This window comes from Chiloscyllium punctatum, chromosome 42 (assembly GCF_047496795.1).
Source record: "Chiloscyllium punctatum isolate Juve2018m chromosome 42, sChiPun1.3, whole genome shotgun sequence".
Classification (NCBI taxonomy): domain Eukaryota; kingdom Metazoa; phylum Chordata; class Chondrichthyes; order Orectolobiformes; family Hemiscylliidae; genus Chiloscyllium; species Chiloscyllium punctatum.
The window spans coordinates 21,311,212-21,335,921 of NC_092780.1; the positions used below are offsets into that span (position 1 = coordinate 21,311,212).

Genomic DNA, 24,710 nt, shown 5'->3' on the forward strand with positions numbered 1-24,710 from the left:
AATAAGTATCTAGAATTACGAGTCTAATGGATGACTTTGAAACCATTGTTGATCTTTGGAAAAACCCATCTGATTCATTCATATTCTTTCCGGAAGGAAAATGCCATCTTCACCTGGTCTGGCCTACATTTGACTCCAGACCCAATGTAATGTGGTTAACTCTTAACTGCCCTCTGGGTAATGAGGAACCATATCCTATGAATGAATTGAAATAAAAAAAGTGTGCTCTCCTCAAATAAACTGAACAGCATTATGTCCTTCCTACCTTACTTGTTTTCAAGCCATTTGTGAGTTGGGAAGGTGGTGAAGAATCCCTAGTGAGTGAGTATAGAAGTTCAAAAGGTTAGTGATGAGGTTGATGTGAGTGCCAGACATTGAGGGACATGCAATAAGGAGTGGTATAGTTTGTGAGCCTTTGGTGAGAAGTGTGCACAGGTAAAGAGTGTTGGTGAATAATGACCCCATGAGACGTAAGCTGATTGAGAGGAGAAGCTGATGCTTACCATTCCAGAGCATAGGAGATCATTGTTCTTCTTCCTGAACTGCTGTGCATTTCATTCAACCCGGGACTCAGCACTGACCCAAGTTGAGTCCTTCAGCGGTCTGCAGTTAAGAGGATGGACCAGCTCTCCACCAGTTCTTTAAGTGCTTGTGTCCAAAGTGGGAATGCTAACTTGCCTTACCAGGCCATATCCTCGGAGGTAAGGGGTCAGGGCCACAGTGTGATGGGTAGTTCTTGGCATGCAATGTCTGGAGTGACATAGATTAAATTAGATTCCCTAAGTGTGGAAACAGGCCCTTCGGCACAACAAGTCCACACCGACCCTCCAAAGAGTAACCCACCCAGACCTATTTCCCTCTGACTAATGCACCTAACATTAGTGCATTAATTTAGCATGGCCAATGCACCTGACCTGCACATTTTTGGACTGTGGGAGGAAACCGGAGCACGCGAAGGAAACCCACGCAGATACTGGGAGAATGTGCAAACTCCACACAGACAGTCGCCCATGGCTAGAATTGAAACTGGGACCCTGCTGCTGTAAGGCAGCAGTGCTAACCACTGAGCCACCGTGCCACCCCAATAAAAAAAAGCAGTCCCCCACTACCACAAATTTTGCAGTCGAATATCCCGCATTTGGGGACTTTGCAGACGTCAGCACACCCAAAGTGCAATGGGATGGCCTCATCCTGGGAGAACCATCTTATTGATCATGGTATCTCCCCTGCCAGGTAAGTATATGCAGTTGGGCTTTAAAGATTGCATTAGTGGTATGGATGTCAGGAAGTTTAGGCAGTGGCAAATGCTTCCACCTCTTCAGCTGCACGTGTCCCCAAGAAATGTGTCATAAAAGGCCGGGTGCTTAATTAATGAGGTGAAGCCGTGGACAATTGCAAGAGAAAAGTCCCTTGAAGCCTTTTGGCACTATGAGGACAAAGTGACTGACAGAAAATGGAGTCTCTTATCCTGGAATCTCACGCAAAAACAACATTTTTCTAAAAATGGGAAAATTCAGCGTTCTGTTTGGTCAGGATATGAGGACAATTTATAGAAATTCTCTAGAATCTCGAAGCTTAAGGGGCAATCTAACTGAAGTTTTCAAAATAATAACAGAAAAAGACAGGGCAGATGAACCATTAGCACACATCTCTGAAGCAGGTGGAATTTGAAGTCAGACATCCTGGCTCTGAAATAGTGATACTGCCACTGCACTGCAAGACCCATTAAACATCACTGAGATAAGATTTGTAAAAATATATATATGATCAGGATTGCACGTCAGGAACCCCTTTTTAAAAGTGGATGGACATCAGGTGAGCACAGGAATAGATTCTGCTGTGACAACTGCCATTGTCAATCTCTCGCACTCTCTTAACCACAACTCACATTCTGAAAGACAGCCAGCTATCAGTTACTGGTTTCCCTGCCAACACAGTTAATGGACTATACAGCAAGTGACTTAAAATGCACAACTTTTGGCAATAACATTTGTTTTTAATATTTTAAAATTAGAAACACACAAATATTTCATAAAATAAGAATAATATTATGGTCCTTCTGTACAACAGTGAAACTCTGTAGACCTCATTAACAAACCAATTAACTCCAGTTTCAACTCCAGTACATAACACATGAATAGACCTGGGAATATTAGAGAAGTATTGCGTAATAACAGTAATATTGCAGTTCAAACAGTGATCATTCAATAGATACTCCAAACATTAAAAAAAACTGATAAATTACAACAGTAACTTTACAGACAATGTGGATTTTCCTTTTGTTTCAAAAAGACATAATATTGCTTAGCGAGCACAGCAAGTGACATTATTTACCATTAATAGGGTATATAATACTGTATATTCACACACGATATGCCTCCTCATTTGTACAATGTAAAGGTTTAACTGATTTACTTCATTTAAAAAAGCTACAACCAAAAATACCATTCACAATTTGTTTGAGACATGAATACAAAAAATAACCACAGTATTAACTAAACACCCACGGAATCACCTGCATTAGAAGACAAGTTACATTTTGTTGCTACTAAGAAAAATATTTTGACTGACTTCTGTATGTAAAGGTAAAATCTAGACCTCAGAATACAAATAATCTCAATGTGCACATCATACAGCAAGTTCTCTGTTGCTTGGAGCAGGCAAACAGTTTTAAAGGAAGCTGAAAGGTAATATACAATTGCCGTGTTTTTAATTCAAGAAGTAATCAAAAGTACAGTTCCCAAATATAACCTTTATTTTTAAAATCATTAAATGTAGCTTTAGGCAGAGTTTAAAAAAAGTCACAACTTTTTCCTACCCATTTAATTGAAAATCAAAACTAGTAACTTAAAACTTAGTTGAATATATTTTAAAATAATGTTTATCCTTGACATATTAAATTTTCGTCAATTTATTATGATCATGAAGCAAAGGAAACCCACTTTTATTTTGTTCTGATGTTGCAATTGGCAGAAAGAAAAATATATTGGTCTTGCACTTAAATAACTCCTATCACGCTTTATGTGTGAGTGCTAAACTTGAGAATTTTGTATTGGTTTAAATCCAGATATACTCAGTATCAGATAATGTGGGCATACTTGTGACTGTGTTGTAATGTTCACCTTTCAGAAATCTTAAAACAGACTTGCAAATAGCAAATGCTGTGGGTGTAAATTGGCTAAGAAATTTCTTGCTGTAATTAAAAGTTACAGAAAAGTAACAGTACCATACTCCAACTTCACAGTAGAAAGTCATACCTACTTTGTATGCAGACTTAAAACTTCCTATTTATCCCTTATACCATTTATCTGGGACCTATACTTTACTGTCACTCATCTCAATGATGCCTCAAACCCATTAATGAACAGCAGCTTTAAGATTCTGAAATACTTCTTAAAGGACAAATCATTTAGAAATCATGTTGTTCAATATGTCAGAATCTCCATCACAGGAAGCTATTGTCAAAAGTGATGATGTATTGTCTCTGAGAAAAATCTCTCTATCAAACAACTCAGTAACTAGGTTATGGCTTTATTTTTAGACAAGGAATTAAGTAAACTGCACACAAAAAAGGGCTGCTCAAAAGTCTAAATTGAAAGTAATTGATTTTGAACATTTTGGGCAGTCAAAACTAAAAAACAAATTGATTACTTGAAGATAGGCCGATTGCAAGGGATCACCAGGAAGCAATATTACTCAAGATGAAGTTAAAAATCACACATCACCAGTTTATAGTCCAACAGGTTTAATTGGAAGCACAGTAGCTTTCGGAGCCCATTAAACCTGTTGGACTATAACCTGGTGTTGTGTCATTTTTAACTTTGTACACCCCAGTCCAACACCGACATCTCCAAATCATTACTCAATATGCTGTTTGTAAGTTTGGTATCTCCTTCTGCTGAGCCTACTGATTAGTCTAATCCTTGGGCAAGGCACAACTTCTGATATTTGAAGATAGTGAGGACTGCAAATGCTGGAAAGTCAAGATTCAATGAAGTGTGGAGCTGGAAAAGGTCCAGCAGCTCAAGCAGCATCTGAGGAGCAAGAGAGTTGATGCTTCAGGTCAGAAACTTGCCTCAGTTCTGATGAAAGATTCCGACCTGAAACGGCGACTTTATCGACTATAACTTTATGACAGCCTTATTAAACACTGCAGGAAAGGATGGACAGATCAAAATAATCTCTCAATATCTGCATTGACATTCCATTCTGCAGACAAAAGAATCAAATGGCTTGTGAATCAAAAGAAACAATAGCAAAATGCTCTAAAGCACCAATCTTACTGATAATGTGATAGCAGATGGACAATTTTTTAACAAAGTAGTACTTTTTATAATGTGCTACCTTTCAATCTGTTATCTCTTGAACTACAGGGGCAAGTGTTTAATATCTGTGTGTGTCTTGATTACTTTGCTCTCAGTAGAGAGGACCCATTCTTTCTCTTTTATAGCTTAATTTACACCAATTTTACATCTCTTTTTTCACTTTTGCTACCCGTAACAATTCCTTTGTCCTTTGCCCTGGACCTCTACACCAGTTGGTTCCCTTCATCCCTACCCTGTCTCTGTCAAAAGTATGTCAAAAATTCATTTTCCAATACCTTTCAGCTCTGATGAAAAGCCAACTAAAACAAACTGCAGATGCTGGAAATCTTAAACAAAAACCTAAATTACTGGGGAAACTCAACAGGTCTGACACCATCTGTGGAGGAAGAGAAGAGTTAACATTTCAAGAGTTAACATTTCAACTCCAGTGCCTCTTTATCAGAATTCATGGAGTCATACTGACCTTGAAATGTTAATTTGGTTTATTTCTTCACAGATGCTGCTAGAACTGCTGAATTTCTCCAGCAATTTCTGTATTTCCTATAATGTTAGCAATATTAAGAAAAGTGATATGTATGCATTTTCACAATTACTTCTGGAAGTTTATAAAACTTGAGTTATAAATATAACAGCAATTTAAATTATGAATAAATGGGGCCAGTAATAGTACTTTCTCCTGCATTTGTTTATCCAACAATTTTTTTAACCTTCTGTATTTTTTTCATGAATAAAGGAATATATTCTGAAGAATCAGGAATCATACCAGGATCCAAACTGTGACTTAAAACATAGCATAGTTATCAATTAGTAGCCACTACATTAAAGGTACATTTGTATTAAGCTTTCTTGCCATTTCACTAATGAAGTATAATACTTATTCATTTTCAAATAAGTATTGGGAGAGGTCTTATTCAAACACACTAGCCTCTTACTAAAAATTCCGTAAAGGTAGTTGCACAAAGTACAAGTGTCTGAATTGTGAGATCAACCTCCATACGCCAATATGTTCTTGCTACCATGTTTGATCATCCCAGCTTCTTTGCTTCAAATTGTGAATGTCAAAAAAAGGCTTGGAGCTGGAACATGCAGATCAATATGGATCAATGCCAACACCTCTGTGGAGTATGATTATAAACTAAATTGAAGGAATGAAAAAGTCGATGAACAACTCGCTCTATAAGGCAACCCTGTTGGCTATGATCTTCCACTCATTCTCAGCTTCAACACAGCTCCACAACTGGATCCACAAATTTATTGATATTGCCGTTGTAAGGCAATAGATCAATTTGTTTATCACTTCAATGGGGCAGAAAATGAAACAAGTTCATAGCATTTTGCTTGATGCTGCAGTGTGAATACACCACCTGGTTTGATAAACTCCTTTAAGGATAGACAATAAGAATTTCATAGAATAAGTCCACACTGAGCCTCTGAGTAACTGACCCAGACCCTTTCCCCTACTGTATTACTTTACATTTATCCCTGACTAATGCACCTAACCTATACATCCCTGAACATTATGGGCAATTTAGCATAGCCAATTCACCTGACCTGCACATCTTTGGACTGTGGGAGGAAACCGGAGTACCCGGAGGAAATCCACACAGACATGGGGAGAATGTGCAAACGTCACACAGTCGCCTGAGGCTGGATTCAAACCCAGGTCCCTGGCACTGCAAGGCATCAGTGTGAACCACTGGGCCACTGTGACACCCAAATTTGTAAAGGAGGGATGTGTTAAAGAAATGAGACTGATTTTTATTTCACACAAAGGTCACCTCCAAAACCCTTCACTAATTCTGGCCAGACAGTCAGTCACAAAGCTCTAAATAAGTTTGGTCTTAGAAAGTTGTCTTCATTTTAGGGCATTGATTTCAGCTGAAAGAACTTAACATGGATCACACCATATAACCATAATGTCGAGCAACAACTTTCAGATTCCAAATCAACGGTATGTTAGATCTGTTTTTAAACACAATCTTTATGCAGCCAAATGTAAGGATACCTCTATTAATATCAACTTGTGACTGAATCCATAACTGCAGTAGTACTGAGATTCCAAAATGAAATTCCAAAAAAAATTGTATTAAATTCAACTTGCTTTACTTTCTCATTTATATTTTCCTTCCTTATCCTATCCTGAAAATGTCAACTCATTTCTTTCAGCTAGTATTTTGCCAGCCTCCGCATTCTGTCCTAAATGGACATTCATTGCCTGTAAATTTTAATGGAGAACGTTGGGGTGCTATTTGACCACTGAAGTAACAGTTTTCAACAGGATTATTTGATAATACTCAGGAGAGCTTTCCTTGGCTTGGGAATATTCCTCTCCCCAAACAGGTTGAAGCCAATTCTCTTTCTATACAATACTTGCAATTACTCTAATCAAAATAACACAGATTGAGGATTACTCTTGGGAGCTTATGGTCTACATGCTTTGATTCCATATTACCATTACTAAATGATTGAGGAAGCTCACATTGTATACTCTTTGGGATATACACACAGGCAAATCTCTCAGTTTGGTAGAAGAGATGTGAATTGATACATTATGGATAAAGAACTTTTTTTGACCAATAGTAACTACAGGAGGGATTTCATAAACCATTGCTCTCAGCAGGTGGGAACATTCCCAAATGATGCATTTAGGGAATTGTAGATGAACAACCTGTGAAATTCCACCCATTCACTTTAAGAAATGGAGGATTTTTGACTGATCGCTATGGATTTTGAGCACTCTATCCAGCTAGAAGGCCAAGCCTCAGAATGGCTCCTTATATCTCAGTAGTCTTCAGAAACTTTCCACAGCTCTGGTGATTCACACTGCGAAAATATCCAAAACTCTTTGTTGCTTTCATTGTACTGCACAAAACCCGAGTGAGTCAAGCAATTGCAATTTTTTCTTTCTCTCTGAAAGACTGTATGTTAATGTTAGGAGAAAGTGAGGACTGCAAATGCTGGAGGTCAGTGTCAAGAGTGTGGTGCTAGAAAAGCACAGCTGGTCAGCCAACCTCTGAGGAGCTGGAAAATCAATGTTTCGGGCATAAGCCCTTCCTGCTCCTCCGATGCTGCCTGACCTGCTGTGCTTTTCCAGCACCACACTCTCGACTCTGTATGTTAATGTTACACAGGTTCAAAACATTTTTCTGAAAACCAGCAGCTACATAATTTGAAAGCAACTGTGTCTGTCAGATATGGATATCAGTAGTAACTACAGCATTGAATATGCCTTACAGCTGGATGGATGTAATGTTTGAATGGGATTTGTTTGATGATTTGCCCAGGAGTGCTTATGCAGGTGCAGTAAGAAATTTGTAAGGCAAACGATACATTTTTATTGAAGGAGTATTTCAATGTAGGAGTAAAGAGGTTTAGCATAAATTGCATAACCTATTAGTGAGAGCGCACCTGCAGTGCTCTGTGCAGTTCTGTTCTCCATGCCTAAGGATGTATAATCTTGCCATTGAGGAAGTGCAGCAGAGGATCACCAGACTGATCCCTATGCTGGTGGGCACAGTTCAGTGAAATGGCTGGGTCTGCAGTCTCTGGAGTTTGGAAGAATGTGACAATCTTATTGAAACTTACAAAATTCTTGAAGTTTGAAAAAAAATAAATGCAGAACAGACCTTTGTTTTCCCCTGCTCTGAGACCAGGGACACAGACTTAGAATAAAAGATTAGCCATGCAAGGCTGAGAGGAGAAAGAACTTCTTTACTCAGATGTGATGAATCCTCAGAATTCTCTAACTTGAGGGCTGTAGAAGCTCAGGCATTAAGTAAATCCAAGACAGAAACCAAGAGATTTCTTGTTAATAATGACAACAAGGGATATGGAGATCACATGGCCACCACTTAGTGGAACCACATCTGGCATATTGTGAGCAGTTTTGGTCTCCTTACTTGAGGAAGGATATTATGGTTATTGAGATAGCATACTGGAGATTTCCCAGGCTTTTTGATGGGATGGCAGGACTGACCTATGAAGAGTATTTGGATCATAGAGTCATAAAGATGTACAGCATGGAAACAGACCCTTTGGTCCAACTCGTCCATGTCGACCAGATATCCCAACTCAATCTAGTTCCACCTGCCAGCACCTGGCCCATATCTCTTCAAACCCTTCCTATTCATATACCCATCCAGATGCCTTTTAAATGTTGCAATGGTACTACCCTACTTCCTCTGGCAGCTCATTCCATACACATTCCATACCACCCTCTACGTGAAAAAGTTGCCCCTTAGGTCTTTTTTATATCTTTCCCCTCTTACCCTAAACCTATGCCTCTAGTTCTGGACTCCCCCACCCTGGAAGAGACTTTGCCGATTTATCCTATCCATGATTTTATAGACCTTTATAAGGATCAGTTAGGCTTCTTTCACTGAAGTTTGGAAGGAAGAGAGGAAATCTTGCAGACACCTTGAGGATTCCAGTGTGTTTCCAGTGACTGGAGAGTTTAGTAGCTGGGGCCACAGTTTAAGCATAAGAGGTAGGCTGCTTAGGACTGAGATGAAGATAAATGTCTTCACCCAGCAAGTGATGAGCCAATGGAATTCTCTGTTACAGAAAGCAGGTGAGACCAAAATACTAAATGTTTTCAAGAAGGAGTTAGGTATAGTTCTTATGGCTGAAGGGATCAATGATATGGAGACAATGTGGGAGTGGGATACTGGTTTGGATGATTAGCCATGATATTGTTGAATGGTGGAGCAAATTTGAAGAGCCAAATGGCTTACTCCTGATTCTATTTTCTGGGTTTCTATAATTGTGCAGGAAAATCACATTTAGGTAGATGATCAAACCATGCTTTTGAATAGCGGAGCAGACTTGAATGGTCTACTTCTACAGTAGGTGGGCGGCACGGTGGCACAGTGGTTAGCACTGCTGCCTCACAGCGCCAGAGACCCGGGTTCAATTCCCGCCTCAGGCGACTGACTGTGTGGAGTTTGCACATTCTCCCCGTGTCTGCGTGGGTTTCCTCCGGGTGCTCCGGTTTCCTCCCACAGTCCAAAGATGTGCAGGTCAGGTGAATTGGCCATGCTAAATTGCCCGTAGAGTAGGTAAGGGGTAGATGTAGGGGTATGGGTGGATTGCGCTTCGGCGGGGCGGTGTGGACTTGTTGGGCCGAAGGGCCTGTTTCCACACTGTAATGTAATCTAATCTAATCTTCACTCCTATGTCTTTAATGCAAATGAGAAAACAGCTAATGATTTCCACAGTACCTCAGATAAAGAGATTGAATTTTCTAATAATGCAGGGGTTAGGGAATGACTTGATAATTGAGAAGGATACACAGTCTAAGGAACTAACTTTTTTGTTCTGACTGTGGTTTCCAAATTGGAAGATGGTCGCATTGTAATGACTTCACTGTGCACTAAAAGAATGATTCAGAGATTTGTAAACACAAATAGTTTTAAAGCTTTGCTATAAAACTGAAAGACTAAATATTTCAAATGGAAATGTAATAATTTATGTTTAAGTTCTAATCAAAATAACATTAGGCAACTTGAATAGGACATCCAAGTATAATATATACATTAGGGATGCTTTAAAATGATTGAATAATTGCAGAAAATGATTTTTTCTTCAGTCCAAGATAATTCTCAACAATTTGAATTCATATAGTGTATCTTAAAGAGAAAATCATGAAAATGTATGTCATTGAGGTATGAGAAATGAATACTGAGATAAAGAAGAAAACAGTAGAAGGTAGTTAGATTTAAAAATTCAACTCTATGACGGTGCTTTAAGCAGGAATCGAAGGTGAAAGGAAGAGGGAGACTTAGGCATTTGCAATGAGTTTCCAACAGAGAGACAAAGGATGGTGTGAGGGAAGGGTTAGGAGAGTTGGGGTGGTGATGATGTTCATTGTAGCATGGGGTGGTGACAACATGCGTGATAGGCGAAAGTGAGGACTGCAGGTGCTGTAGATTAGAGTCGAGAGTGTGGTGCTGGAAAAGCACAGCAGGTCAGGCAGCATCCGAGGAGCAGGAGAATCAATGTTTCAGTTAGAAGCCTTTCATTAGGAATTGCAAAATGCATGATGTCCGAGTTGGGGGAAGAGAAAGCATGGAGAGTATGATCTGTACCCAAACTCTAGTGCGTATTGAGATACATCGATTCCCCCATAGTTATTGTTTTAGCATTGAAGCTTGACGGGTTGAATTAAACAAATTTACTTCTCTCAAAAAACTGAAGTCTTAAATATAGGCCTACTGCTACATGCAGTGGAAGGGTTCAAAATGTTTTTGCTTCATTTTCATAATATACAGGTTATAGTGGAAGACGTTCTATGTGCACCTAGTACAGTAGAACTATAAAGAATGCATTTACAGTGTAGCATTAAAATTGTATGCAAAGGAAATCTCATGTTTATGTTCACACCAAACCTCTCACCCCCCAGGTTTAATAGTTTTGGAAATGCCAGGAGATGTTCTTTCTCATTTGCTTTTAAGAAGCACTGGAATGTATCTAAGACTAAAAGTGGCAAGAACAGATCGTTTGGTTAGCGGAAAATTGTGATGGCATGTAAGGATTGGAAAGTATGTGGTTAAACAAGTAAACAAGTAATGCAGCTCCAGGGTTGAGGCAGTCAAAAGATAAAAAACAAAATTACCACTTCTAGCATGATTTGAGTTAACCTCCATCTAAAAGGGACCTTGCAACTCAATTTTTCTTAGTGCCCTCATTTATAAATTAAAACCATTGGTACATATGTTACTGTTTGAGAATGATGCACAAATTTTTACAGTTCTATTTATCCACAGGGCTTAGTTTTCATTCAGGAGAAGATGATTTTGTAAAGTTCCAGAGAAAACATCTGTTTTGTAAAACTATACAATTATTGATCATTGCTAAATGCAGCCCACAGCAATCATACATTTACAGCAATTGTATACCATTTCATCTGTTTCATTCAAATTAAATCTATAATTGAATCTTTTTTACATTGATAATTCACATTACATATATAGAGATTTTTAAAATTTGTTACAAAGTTAAAAATACAATAAAAAACAATGTTTTAAAAGTAACCCCTTCCAGGGATTTGTTTTAAAAAATGATCTTCAATATATTAACTGACCAAGTATATAGGATGGGTCCAATATTAGTCACTGGAAGCAATATCTTTTTACTATTGGCTAGCACTGGAAATACAGTATAAAACAAAATCTATAAAAGAATGTCTCTATATTTAAGTATCAGCAACACTCTCTGCAATCCTTCATTTACATCAGTTTAATCACTGGTCCACAAATGAACTTCTTCCGTAATTTTAATGAAAAACATTGAAGTACAATTGGATTGTCTGGGTTGTACTTATATTTAAAATTCTAGTAAAATTATTAATTGGAGGCTTTTTTCCTCTAAATTTGTTCACTGATTACTGAAAGGCATGTATGAAAGAGATGCATTGACTGCATGGTGATTGATGTATATAAATCGATTCAGTGAAAGGAGCAGGACATCTCTATTTTAGGGAAAAGATTAAACAAGGCTGTGGTGGTAACACAATACAAATACTCTATTAATATTAAGCATTAATTCAAAATGTATATTTTTACATGTGTCTGTGGGGATTATTTGTGAGGGTAAATTTCTGTATGCCAATTCCAGCAAAGAGGTGTTTTGTCTTGGATGTTGTCAGTTGTCATTTTATATCTCAATTCCATTTCAGTTTTACCCGAAACAGACAGCTAAAGTTTGGTAGACCTTTAACTTGAACCTCATGAATCTGCTAAAATTAAAAGTTAATAACCAACTCATACCTGAAGTGCTTCAAACCACATTACTTTGAAACTGATATCCACAATGGCAATTAAAAAAAAATGGTTGTTTCACTGCTGATATTCCAGCCACATGCTATGAATTATACCCAATTTATATTAAATGTTAAATATAAAAGGGACAAAGAATGATAACAAAAGTTCTACGCTTCACCAGTGAACTAGGTTTATCCTAAAAAGTCTCAATTAAATCTTCATTCCAGTTTAAAAAATGAAATCCAAGTGAGCCAATAAAAAGAGATAATGTCCTGTAGAAGATCCTTGTTATTAGTAAATATTATCTCAAGTCTGACCGAAAAAGTCCAATAGAATAAGAGCTGTGGAAAATAAATTCCCAAGACGAGTACAGAACAATACATTTGTGTCCAATTCCATTAACAACTTGTCGGAGTCACAAAAGTGGTCAAATCTGGGATGAAACCATGTTTACTGTATTAACACAAGGACATATTAATATAGGAAATTTGTTCTCCACTATTTAATCGAGACATTAACATAACTATAATGGTTTGCTGCCTTCTGAAACTGCAAATAAATGAAAGACATATAATAGTGTTAGATCTTTCATGTGTGAATATTGAACAAGGTTTTAATTATGTATCGCATTTGTCATTGAATGAAGACCAAAGTTTCAATTTCGAGCAGCAAATCTGTACAATGGAACTAATTTTAATATGTCTTAAATGATTTTTAGAAAGGAAGGGCAAAGGCTTCAATTCTGATTACCTTTGGATTCAAAGGTTGCTGTCACTTTCATCATTGTGAACATCTTTGTATGAGTGCAAATGCAAACAGAAACCTAAGCGAGAATGACTATTTTGAATTTCAACACAAATGTGTCCATATTAATTTCCTGAATAAGGAATAATTTGTTCACTTCCTTGGTGAAATCCAACAAAGAATAAGTGAAATCTTGGTTCCCTCATCATTTTATTTGGTAATGAAAGGGCTTATAGGATCCAGCAGAATTTGACAATGACCTTTGGACTACAATGCCAAAAAAACGTACATTTGCCCAATCCCTGTATTGCTCATAAAATAAAAAGTAATAGTAGCTGGAGCATTTCCATCTTTCTTAAGAAAAAAAGCTCCTTTTTTTAGTTAGCCTCCATTGCTGATTTGCATAATTTAACTGCTGTCACCATGAACTGCTGCCCTAAACATAATCAGTCCAAATGGAGGTTTCTTAAATTCTAAAGGACTTCTTCTGTAATGTTACTGGTGCTCTGTGTAAAGCATATCCTTTTACCCTTTGGAAAGTGTTAGTAGACCCAGCTCACTGGCACCCATTGGGGTTCTGTGCAGAGTTTCTCCATAGCAGCCTGAAGTTTTTGGAAGGCCTTGTCAAGGTTATCATTCATAATGGTGTGATCAAAGTAGTGGCTGTATGCTCGCTGGATGCGAGAGCTCTCATCCACTGTTTTCTTCAGATCCGTGTCCTTGAAAGAAATATAAAACATCAGGATTTATTGAATTTATTGACACACTGTTCGCAAAATATTCTGCACAGAGCACAAATGGTGCAAAAGCAAAATAAAAAATACTGAAATCATTTAAGAAATTAGCATCACCGCGTAAAAAGGGTTCGTATACTGATTTGGCCTGAGAGCAACTATTGTAATAAATGCTAATATTATCAATATATAACATAAACTGGTGCACGCAGTGCTTTAAAGGGATTGCAAAATGTGCAGCAAATGTATGTACTCTTTTGTTCTCTGAGCTTAAAAATTGAGTTCTGCAATCAATTCCTTCCTTTACCATCACAATTATGTGATTTGCAAAATTGCGATTTTATGGGATTGTGTCTTTAATCTTTGAAGTTAATGCGGTAATGTGACCTGAGCGAAAATGTTGAACTGGAAAGAGAGGCAAAAGAAAGGGAAAATCTGAAAACTGGGACCTGAAGTTCAAGCAGTAATAAGAAAGCCTTGAATTCAAGCTGACTGTGCCTATTGCTAGTGAGTTAGCCCCAGAAGATATTAAAAAAAAACACTGAGCCACTGTGCTGCCCTAAGACTGTAAAGTTTTTTCCCTTAAAAATAAAGCGTTTCTAAGTTAATGCACAAACATATAAGTGGCAAAGATGAGTGACATGAACTATGGTAAGATGTGTGCCAGAATCAAGTGGCCGGTTCAGTGAGCCCCAACTTGCCATTGAGCACCTTGTTCACTTTTCTCAAGGCTATGACAAGATTCTTCCTCGGCAGTGCTTAGGAAGGCTTAGGAAGTGCTGAGTTCCCATTGACAGTCATTATTGGATGCCTCATTAGCAGACCAACTCACCACAGGCTGTGATCTTACCAAGCATACTGAATAAACCTGCCCCTGGGAAAATCCGACGTGAAACTAGAGCAGTTTCCTGGCGGGTTCAACTTGATGCTTGCTCCAAATGACCTCCATGTTGGACACTGGACACCAACGGCTCAGGGCATGCTCCATGGGCACTGGCCACATGCACTCCACATCCCTGGACATTGGCATCCCACATGTACCAGGCTCTATGAACCTTCACAGTATATACCCAAGTCACTTACAGGATGCACCTGCACTTCAATGCTGCACTGGCAACTATCACTGTAATGAAGGGTCAAGCCTGAAATGTTAATTCTTTTCCTCCTCAGACACTGCCTGACCTGCTTGCTTTTTCCAGCATCACACTTTATCGACTCTGAGTTCTCCAGCATCTGCAGAACTCAAGGACACTGTGCTCAGGCACACACACTCAGTTCATGTACTGGTCCAGGCTGCTTCTCTAGGCCCTTAACTCACTATCATAGTGGTCGCTCACTTTGACCCTATTTGGATGCTCACAGCACTTCTAGCTTACCCTGCCTTGCATTGCCTTGTTGCATATTTCCCCTTCAGCTGTTCATCTGACTATTGTCTTGATATGCCATTTTTCCCAGACACAAAGCCATAAAGATTGCCTTGGGTTCCAGCTGGTGTCAATCTACTTAATAGAAATAGCTTTTGCTTAGGGAATCCAAGCACAGTAGGTCAATAGTAGCCTTCGGTGCCCGTCCAGCTCAGTCCAGCTGGTCCAGTTCAACATTTTAGAAAGGGAAAGGAGTCTAATGACGGGGAGCACATGGGTAAGTCTTGACTCTTTCTGTTGGTGAGTGGTTTTGCTGCTGAATGAGAGTGTCAGGTATGAAGAAAGATGAAGTGGGTGCTACTGCTCTTACTCTTTGTGCAGTTCAGAAGGTTTCTCAGTGAGTGAGTTGGCAGCATAGATTAGTGGTGTTGCAGGTTGGATTGGGTGGGGAAGATGTTGCATGTATTAGTGACAAGGATAGTGCATGAGCCTTAATGGGAGGTCGGGCCAATAGCAGAGGTGGAGTGAGTGCGAGGTAATGGAGAGCAGATGGTGGCACTTACACTGGTGGAGTGGACAATGTCATTGACCTTCTTTCTAAGACAAACTGAATAGGTCCTTTGCATCAGTCTTCATTGAGGAAGACATCAGTACCAGAACTTCAAGGGAGTCAAGGGGCAGGGGGCAGTGTAGTGGCTAACACTAAGGAGAAGGTGCAAGGGAAGTCATAAGGTCAGAAGGTGGATAGATCACCTGGACCAGACGGACGGAAATTCTGAAGGAATAATTCAGGAGATCAATAGTGATGATCTTTCAGAAATAACTAGAGTCAGGGAAGGTCCAAGAGGACTAGAAAATGGCTAACGTAATACCCCTATGTGGTTGGGAGGCAGAACATAGAAATTATAGGCCAGTTACCCTGACCCTGGTCATGGATAAGATTTAAGAATCCATCATTAAAAATGAAATGCCAGAATCTTGCATGTGTATGGTAAAATAGGGTTGAGTCATAAAGGCTTTGTCATGCCTGACAAATCTGTTAGATTCTTGGAGGAGGTAACATGCAGCTTAAATAAAGGAAAGCTAGTGGAAGTGATCTTTAGATTAGATTAGATTACTTACAGTGTGGAAACAGGCCCTTCGGCCCAACGAGTCCATACCGACCCTCCGAAGAGCAACACACCCAGACCCATTCCCCTACATTTACCCTTTCACCTAACACTACGGGCAATTTAGCATGGCCAATTCACCTTACCTGCACATTTTTGAACTGTGGGAGGAAACCAGAGCACCCGGAGGAAACCCACGCAGACACGGGCAGAATGTGCAAACTCCACACAGACAGTTGCCTGAGGTGGGAATTGAACTCAGGTCTCTGGCGCTGCAAGGCAGCAGTGCTAACCTATTGGAATTCATAGCAGGCCTTTGACAAGGTGCTGCACAGGAGGTTGCTAAATAAGACAAGAGTCCATGATGTTCAAGGCAAAGACCTGGCATGGATAGAAGATTGGCTGACTGGCAGGGAGTGGGGAAAAAGGGTTCTTTTTCAGGATGGCAGCCAATGACCATCCTGAAAAAGACCCCTTTATCTCCACTCCCTGCCTTCTGCTAAGTTTGCAGATAACACAAAGTTAGATGAAGGGACAGGTAGCGCTGAGGATGTGGGGAGGCTGCAGAAGAATGTGGACAGGCAAAGAAGTGTCAGAAGTAATACAATGTGGGAAAGACTTTTCTCACATCACTCTTGCTTCTTTTGTATGTGACTTCATATCTATGATGCCTCATTTTTGTTTCTCTTGGATGTTTTAAGGACTAATGTTTAGTCCTTTCATTTTCAATCTTTTGTTACAGTAAACATTTAAAAATATGAAATATTGTGGTGTCATCCTTCGACAATTAACAGAAACTTTGAATTTTTTAAGAAGTCATTGGAATCTATGGAGATTGCACATGATAGAAATAATTCAAAATGTATACTTAATGTTTGTTTTACAAATCATAGAATCACTGTGATTATATTGAGTTATGGTGATTTTCTCTAGAAATAAATAAATTTACTGAAACTCCAACTCACAGTTAGTTGTTTTGTTGTAACTCCTGCATCAATAGCTGCCCTGTGCATTGCCCGTAGTGTATCCAAGTCTGGAGCTTCAATAAATACCACATAAGGCATGAACTCAGATGTCCTCAGAACCTTCAGTGCCTGGAAAGACAAGGACATTGTTTTTCTCTTTCTATATCATGGCCCTGACTCTACCTACCTTCCTCATTGGGTGGAAGAGGGAGGCTTAAAATTTTGACATTGAGCAATCAGATCCTATTTTTCCGGTTTTAAATTGTACAAATTTCATTCATAGGTATGGAAGTGTAGCTGGGATCCTTCCTCCGAAAGCAGAGGGCTAGCTGGTCATTTATTTACCTTACACAGAGGATGATAGGTGCCTGGAACGCGTTGCCAGCAGAGGTAGTAGAGGCAGGCACAGTAGATTCATTTAAGGTGCGTCTGGACAGAAGCATGAGTATGTGGGGAGCAGAGGGATACAGATGCTTAGGAATTGGGCGATAGGTTTAGACAGTGGAGTTGGATCGGTGCAGGCTTGGAGGGTTGAAGGGCCTGTTCCTGGACTGTAAATTTTCTTTGTTCTTTGTTCAGCAGCGCCACCATTGTAACTGCAGCTCTCACATGGGTCTTTCCACAAGGTGAATTGTGTCAGAAATCACTGGGGCCATTCAGGCAGACCTCAGCTAGGGGCTGCGGTTGGTTGCTAAGGGCAGGCAGGGACAAGGGTATGTTCTCATTGGGGCCACTGGTCGTTCAAGTTGGAGGCAACCCCTTCAACACACTCCTATCACTCCATTTTCCCCTTCATACTGGCACCAGTAAGGAGGCCTTCTGGGTTATCAGGCATCTTGTCAAGATTGGTGGAGGGCCTACTAGCCATTTGCAAAATAACAAAACCAATACGAAGAGGACTTAATTAGTCATTCAAGTCTTCAAGGCATTGTGGTGGCTTTGCTCATTGAGCTGGCTGCTACTCCCACTTCTCCCTTCACCATTTTCTGATGCTGCAAACCTACTGTGACCAGCCCTTCTAAATAAAGTAGGTAAACTTCAACTCATAGTTTGACAATGGTTAATGATTAGCAGTGTGCTAATATCTCACAATAAACAATTAATATGCAATTGCAGATAGTGGTGAAGCTGACCATAAAACTTAGTGAGGTTGACACACAATGTGATAAACATGCTGTGGAGATTATTTTGTGGCTATAGCATGGCCTGTCTCGTCATATACAACTATCTTAATGACCATTTATAGCAATGACAGACCTGTAAGTAAAGATCAATCTGCTTTTACATTGGCAGTTTCCCAACTTCATTAAACTGCTAACATTTGAGCCAAATAAATTCAGATTAAAAACTTATATCCAAAATAAGTTGCATAGTTTAAAAGGTAAAAAGACTTCATTCTTGCAAGTGTACTTTACAATACTCTGATAAGTATCCACAGCATAGATTTTATATTAAATGCTACAACACATTTATTGTTTATAATAGGCATTTCAGGCAAGTAGCCTGCAGATCAATCCACAATAAACACATTTTCCAACTGATAATAGCACAAAAGTATGTTGCAATAATGCAAGTATCCAAGCCTTCCAGTACCTGTGGGTTTGCATCCAAGATGCATATTTTTCCACATTCTACCACCTCATGGATGGAATCAATCTTTGTCCCATAAAGGTTTCCTTCATATTCACCATGCTCCAGGTACCGCCCACCTTTGATGTCATTTTCCATTTCAGAACGGGACACAAAAGCGTAAATATGACCATCATTCTCATCCTCCTTTGGCTTTCGTGAGGTGACTATATTGAAGAGATACAACAAGAAACGTCAAGCGCTTTACAGAGAAAGATGAGACTTCAAACACCACAAACCAGAGTTCCCTTCTTCTATAGCACGATAGTTGTGATCCTGTGGACTCTGCGCTATACAAGAATTGTGTAATACAAATACCACTTAACGCGTTGACGATCTAATCGAGCTATAGCCAACATGCATTTTAAAAGATCATGCTTTAGAAACAATGCCCCCATTCATCAATCACGTTAAAGCCAATTCATGTTGACGAAACACATGTTATAGCAGAATGACCTGTAGATCAATCCTAACTGATCAAGTTTTGATACTGGAAAAATTGCCACAAAATTTTCATGTCACAAAGGTAAAACATCTGATATACAATGCGTCATGCTAGTGCTGGCTTCACATTGGAACAAATCAACTGTGCTTTATGAAAGAGTGTGAAGTATTAGGAAAATGTCCTCTGTTGTCATTATATCTTCCATGGATTCGGTCTACCTTTCCAAAGAACGGAGATTCCAAATTTGACTGGTTCATTGCTCTGGTAGAACTTCTCACTTTATCATATCCTGGCCATCCCATCTTCTAACTCACCTCAAGCCACATTGGCTCAGTCATCAAATGGTTAAATTACCATAAAGGTCATCATCAGACAGCTAGCAATTAGAGTTAATATGCACAAAAAGTATAAATCTACTCACAAGGAATTGTGGTTCCAAAACGCATTGGGTCAGACATAATGAGTCTGTTTTTTAAGCTTCGCCTTCCAACCCCCTGTGCTCCTATAAGGACCAGAGTTTTCCTTTGAAATGGTGGCATCTTTGCTACTTCCTCATAGATCAGAAGTTCATGGCGATCAAATTCTAGGACGCAAACAGAACAGTAAATCTGATTAATTGTGAGTCATTACAATGAATGCTGATGAGTGGTTTGATTTGCTCTTCACAACTACAGGAGAATCTTTCAGCAACACCAGAGAACTAATGGAGTTCAAAGACAGTTTTAAACAATAGAAATAAGAATCTCCTCTGAACCCCTTTATAGGAATAGAGTTAAAAGCTATGGGCAAGTTATCAAGATTGTTCTTACATCGCTTTTGGCATCTGGTTACCCTGAGAGATTTCCAGAGATCTAGGATAAAAAAGGGTTGGAGGATTTGAACTATTGGGAGAGGCTGATTAGGCTGGGGTTATTTTCCCTAGAGCATCAGAGGATGAGAAACGACCTTACAGAAGATTATAAAATCATGAGGGGCATGGATAGGGTGAATAGTCCAAAACTAGAGGGAATAGGTTTAAGGTGAGAGGGGAAAGATTTAAAAGGTACCTAAAGGGCAACGTTTTCATGAACAGGTGGTGCGTGCATGGAATGAGGTGCTAGAGAAAGTAGGGGAGGCTGAGAAAATTACAACGTTTAAAAGGAATCTGGAAGTATATGTATAAGAAGGGTTTTGAAGGATATGGACCAAATGCTGGCAAATGGGACTAAATTAATTCACGATATTCAGTTGTCATGGACAAGTTGGATGGAAGGGTCTGTTTCCATGCTGTATGACTGTATCTTTAAGAAGTTGAAGGAACAAGTTCACATACTTCAGCACAGACTATAAATGGAATGAAAACCAAATTACATTGACACAAATTGAAGTCATACAGGTCCACTGGTGACATCAATAAGAAGAGGCAAAGGACATGTAAGGATCAAAGATACTGCAAAATAAAATGTTGCCTACAATTGCAGGGACTGCGTGCAAACATGTAAAGAATTGAGAAAAGTCACCAATGTCCACCATGAAAGAAATACAAGAGATTAAAGATGCTCCAGTCCAAAAGAGAACCTACAGATCCTACATTGTCAGGAAGACTGGCGAAGTCAACTACCTCCTATCCAAGACGCTATCATTTTTCTGAGTCTGAAGAGAGTGCATTCAGGGACAATAGTCAAATCTCCAATATAAGTTTGTGAAGTCAAAGATTTGTGTTAAGTTGGGGTAGAGATAAATAAAAATACATGAGAAAATCTATAATAATGATAGTATGTGGGATGAAGACTTGGGAAATATGTTTTATATATGCATCTGAAAAGATTAATATTAACTTGTTTATAGTAAGCATCATCCATAGAAACACGGGGACAGTAAAGAAGGAGCCTGTTAGAGACAGAGCTCAGGTAAATGTGTTTGTGACAATCTTTGTTGTAATGTAAGTCATATTCATGCCATCTGTAAATATCTGCAGTAGTGAAATAAATTTCCTACACTTTACACAAAACTCTTGTACTTAGACCAGAAAGATTATTCATTCATTTTGGGCTTGAAGCAATCCACATGCAGCAACATGAAATACATAATCTGGATGTTTTGCTCCAACATTTAATAAAATCAAGGCTGCTCTAATTGTGGTTTAATCTCCACTTTCCTGCTCCCCACCATCCCATAACCCCCAATTCCCTCACAGACCAAAAACCTAACATACAATTGCAATGAGTTGTGCTGAATACGTCCATTTACAACATAACTGACTGGTGCAATTTTAAAAAGACCCTACGTTCATTCACTGACCTGTGCTGAGTCAACCAATTACAGTATTTAGAAGTACTATAATTACCCTCAATGCCCTAGAGTTAAGGATAGGTCTGTCAATCATCCATTCTCTGCTAATTCTGCTCCTGACCACTTCTGAACTTGCTGAAATGCAACCCATTATTGAATATAATTGAACTACCAACACTCAACAACAGCTTCTTGTGGAAAATGCTGGAGGATGCAGAGCAATCACAGGACTATCCCTCCAAAAGAATTTGATTTGATTTGGATTTAATTTATTGGAGTCACGTGTATCTAAATATGGTGACAAGCTTTGTTTACGAGCAGTTCATAGCAAGCAAGGAAATACAGATCACAGGATGCTTAGATAAAGTGAGGCACACAGGTTACACTGCACAGAGGTGCTCGAAGCAAGATCAACATTAACAAGATCAACACTATTTAAAATTAGAGAGGACATTATTGAAAGTTAGAGAGTACATTATTTGGAGTTAGTTCACCATAAAGAAACGTACAATAACCAAAGGGGTTAGCTCAAGATGTCCCAATATGAAACATTAACAATGTAACAACCAATATGTGAAAGCAACATTTTGAATCTCACACTATGAGATTATAAAAGTTGATTTATGAATGAATACATAGGTCTCAGATTACACCAAATTCTTTCCTCACATAATTGATTTGAATTAGCAGATATCAGTGGTTCATTTAACTTGCAAAACATTTTAGAATTAACAACGCATGCTACACTTCAGCCTGATTGGAAAGGAGGGGTGGGGTGTGAAACAAATTGTTGCATAACTTATGCTTCCACCTTTTCCTAATTTACACCTGTTAACATGTCTGCTGCCTTAACACTTAATTTTCTTACTTTTTTTTCTGCCATTTGCTATGAGTTGTTTTCATGACTACTTCCTGTTTTCGTCTTAGTTTGAGTAATTATTAATCTGGAGTGCTGACCATGCCTGATCTATGTTGTGATGGTAATGTGTTGTCCGAACATTGTGCTAATCCATTCAGTTCAGGTTGTTTTCACCTAGTTGAACAAGCTATGCACAAAAGTAACATTTCCTCATTTTAACAGCCACAAGGTTTTGCATGATAATAAATGTGCATATATGTAGTGCTTTTCATGACCTCAGTATGTTCAAAAGTGCTTGATAAGCAGTTAGATTCTTCTGAGGTATAGTCTTTGTTGAATAAACAACTGCCAGTTCGTGTTGAAAAGTAGATTTAGAATTTAGAAGTAGATTTAGAATACTTACAGTGTGGAAACAGGCCCTTCGGCCCAACAAGTCCACACCAACCCTCTGAAGCGCAACCCACCCAGACCCATTCCCCTATATTTACCCCTTCACCTAACACTACGGGCAATTTAGCATGGCCAATTCACCTAACCTGCACATTTTTGGATTGTGGGAGGAAACCGGAGCACCCGGAGGAAACCCACGCAGACACGGAGAGAATGTGCAAACTCCACACAGAGAGTCGCCTGAGGTGGGAATTGAACCCAGGTCTCTGGCGCTGTGAGGCAGCAGTGCTAACCACTGTGGTGCTAGAAAAGCAGAGTCAGTCAGGTGGCATCCGAGGAGCAGGAGAATCTACGTTTTGAGCATAAGCCCTTCATCAGGAATGTGATGAAGAGCTTATGAGTGCAACATTGACTCTCCTGCCTGACCTGCTATGCACCACACGGTTTGACTCTGATCTCCAGCATCTGCAGTCCTTACTTTCTCCTAACTGCCAGTTAGTGCATGGCAAACTCCCACAGACGGGAATGTGTTCAAGACCTGGTAACATGCTTTGTGTATGCTGACATGATAATGCATGGGCAGGGGAAGCATTAAGAGATAAATATTTACTGGGATATGAGGGGTTAACTATCCTGATATTCTTCAAATTTGTGCATCAGGATGTTTAATGACCGCTTGAGAAAGCAAAACGACACCTCAGTTCAGAAAGATGACACCTCTGATTGCACAGTGCTTCCACAGTTGTAATGATTGCAATCATTCATTTGTAGATTGTAAGATCTAAAGAAATGACAGTAGTAGGCCTTTTAGTTGTTTGATCCTGTTTCATGGTTCAATACAATCAGAGTTGATATGATTGTGACTTTACCTCTATTTTGTGCATCTCACCACCCCATAACCCCTGACTCCTTCATTGATCAAAAATCTAATATACAACCTAAATGAGTTGTGCTGAATAAATTCATTTATAAAGTAGCTGCATGATGCAGTTCATAAAGACCCATTCACTGATCTGTGTTGAGTCCACTAATGGCAATTGGAAAACTGTGGTAGCACTACAATTAGCATCAATGTCTGAGAATTAGAGATGGGATCATCAATGATCCAGTTCCCATTGACCATTTCTGCATGTCCTAAAGATAGACTGGAGCAGACGTGATTGTAATGCGGACCTAATCAGACATGCTGCCAATACTTAAGAACAGTTGCTCAGAGAAATGGCAGAGGATGTGGAGCCCTCACAGAATTACTTCCTCACAAGTTTTCAACAGCAAGGAAGAGAAAATTGTGGAAAAAGTTGAAAACAAAAACAAAAGGGCGTGGTAAATTATCAGAGGGCACAAAGCAGTGTCCAAATTTATTTAATCTATTACTTTATCTCTAATTTGGCTAAAACTAAACATTATCCAGACTGACTCATCATTGCAGTACAAGATGAGTCAAAGGATGTGTCTCTCTCAAGACATAACTGCCCAATTTCTTAACAGAGTGATGGAGTTAACCCCAGTATCCTGGCAAATATTTATACTCTCAAGTCATCTCCTGGACCATTTGTGGTTCAGATTATTTGGCACGTTTCCTACAGTTACATCGTGACAGTAACTGCACATCAAATATATATATAATTTTTACAATTATGATTTCTAGAAATTTGAAAAATACTTGTTTAAAGATAAATCTTCGTTTTCCACATGATATCATTCAGAATACTAGGAATTGTTTGCTCTTTCCCTTCCTATCCTGGAGAGTTGTTGTATTTATATAATTTGCTAGTGTGAAAATAATTATTGTATTGGCAAGAAATTTGTACAGGTGACAATTTTAATAATTGCTTGACAAACTGCAAGAAGATCTTATTAGTGATATAAACACTAGAAAAACTTGAGCCATGGAGTTGATTGGACAGAAAGTGCAGTGAGAGAAGACACAGTGTTGAAGTGTAACCCGCAATGGAACCAGTGTCAATTACCTGCATTTTTGGTGGTGAGATACATCATTTTCTTCTTTCTTTTTCCACCCATGCTCCCACACAGTGCACCTGTTGATAAAATTAAATATTAGATTTTCATGGTTATAGTGGACACACAATGCTTTAAGATGATCAAAATCTGTAC

General features: G+C 39.0%; 1 protein-coding gene and 1 pseudogene across 9 annotated transcripts in view; both read right to left on the bottom strand.

The window, feature by feature from the left end:
* Window positions 1–1,089: 1,089 nt before the first annotated feature.
* Window positions 1,090–1,241, bottom strand: LOC140465953 (U1 spliceosomal RNA; annotated as a pseudogene).
* A 744-nt stretch (window positions 1,242–1,985) lies between these two features.
* The window catches only part of mpp2b (MAGUK p55 scaffold protein 2b), a 537,853-nt gene continuing 515,128 nt past the window's right edge, over window positions 1,986–24,710 (bottom strand). For all 9 annotated transcript variants that reach the window (XM_072561617.1, XM_072561616.1, XM_072561619.1 and 6 more), the window contains 5 exons: window positions 24,566–24,634; window positions 19,497–19,658; window positions 18,595–18,797; window positions 17,002–17,130; window positions 1,986–13,548 (listed from right to left, as the gene is read on the bottom strand). In XM_072561617.1, coding sequence (XP_072417718.1) covers window positions 13,372–13,548; window positions 17,002–17,130; window positions 18,595–18,797; window positions 19,497–19,658; window positions 24,566–24,634 — 740 coding nt within the window. In that variant the 3' untranslated portion in view covers window positions 1,986–13,371. The remainder of the gene's footprint in view (window positions 13,549–17,001; window positions 17,131–18,594; window positions 18,798–19,496; window positions 19,659–24,565; window positions 24,635–24,710) is intronic.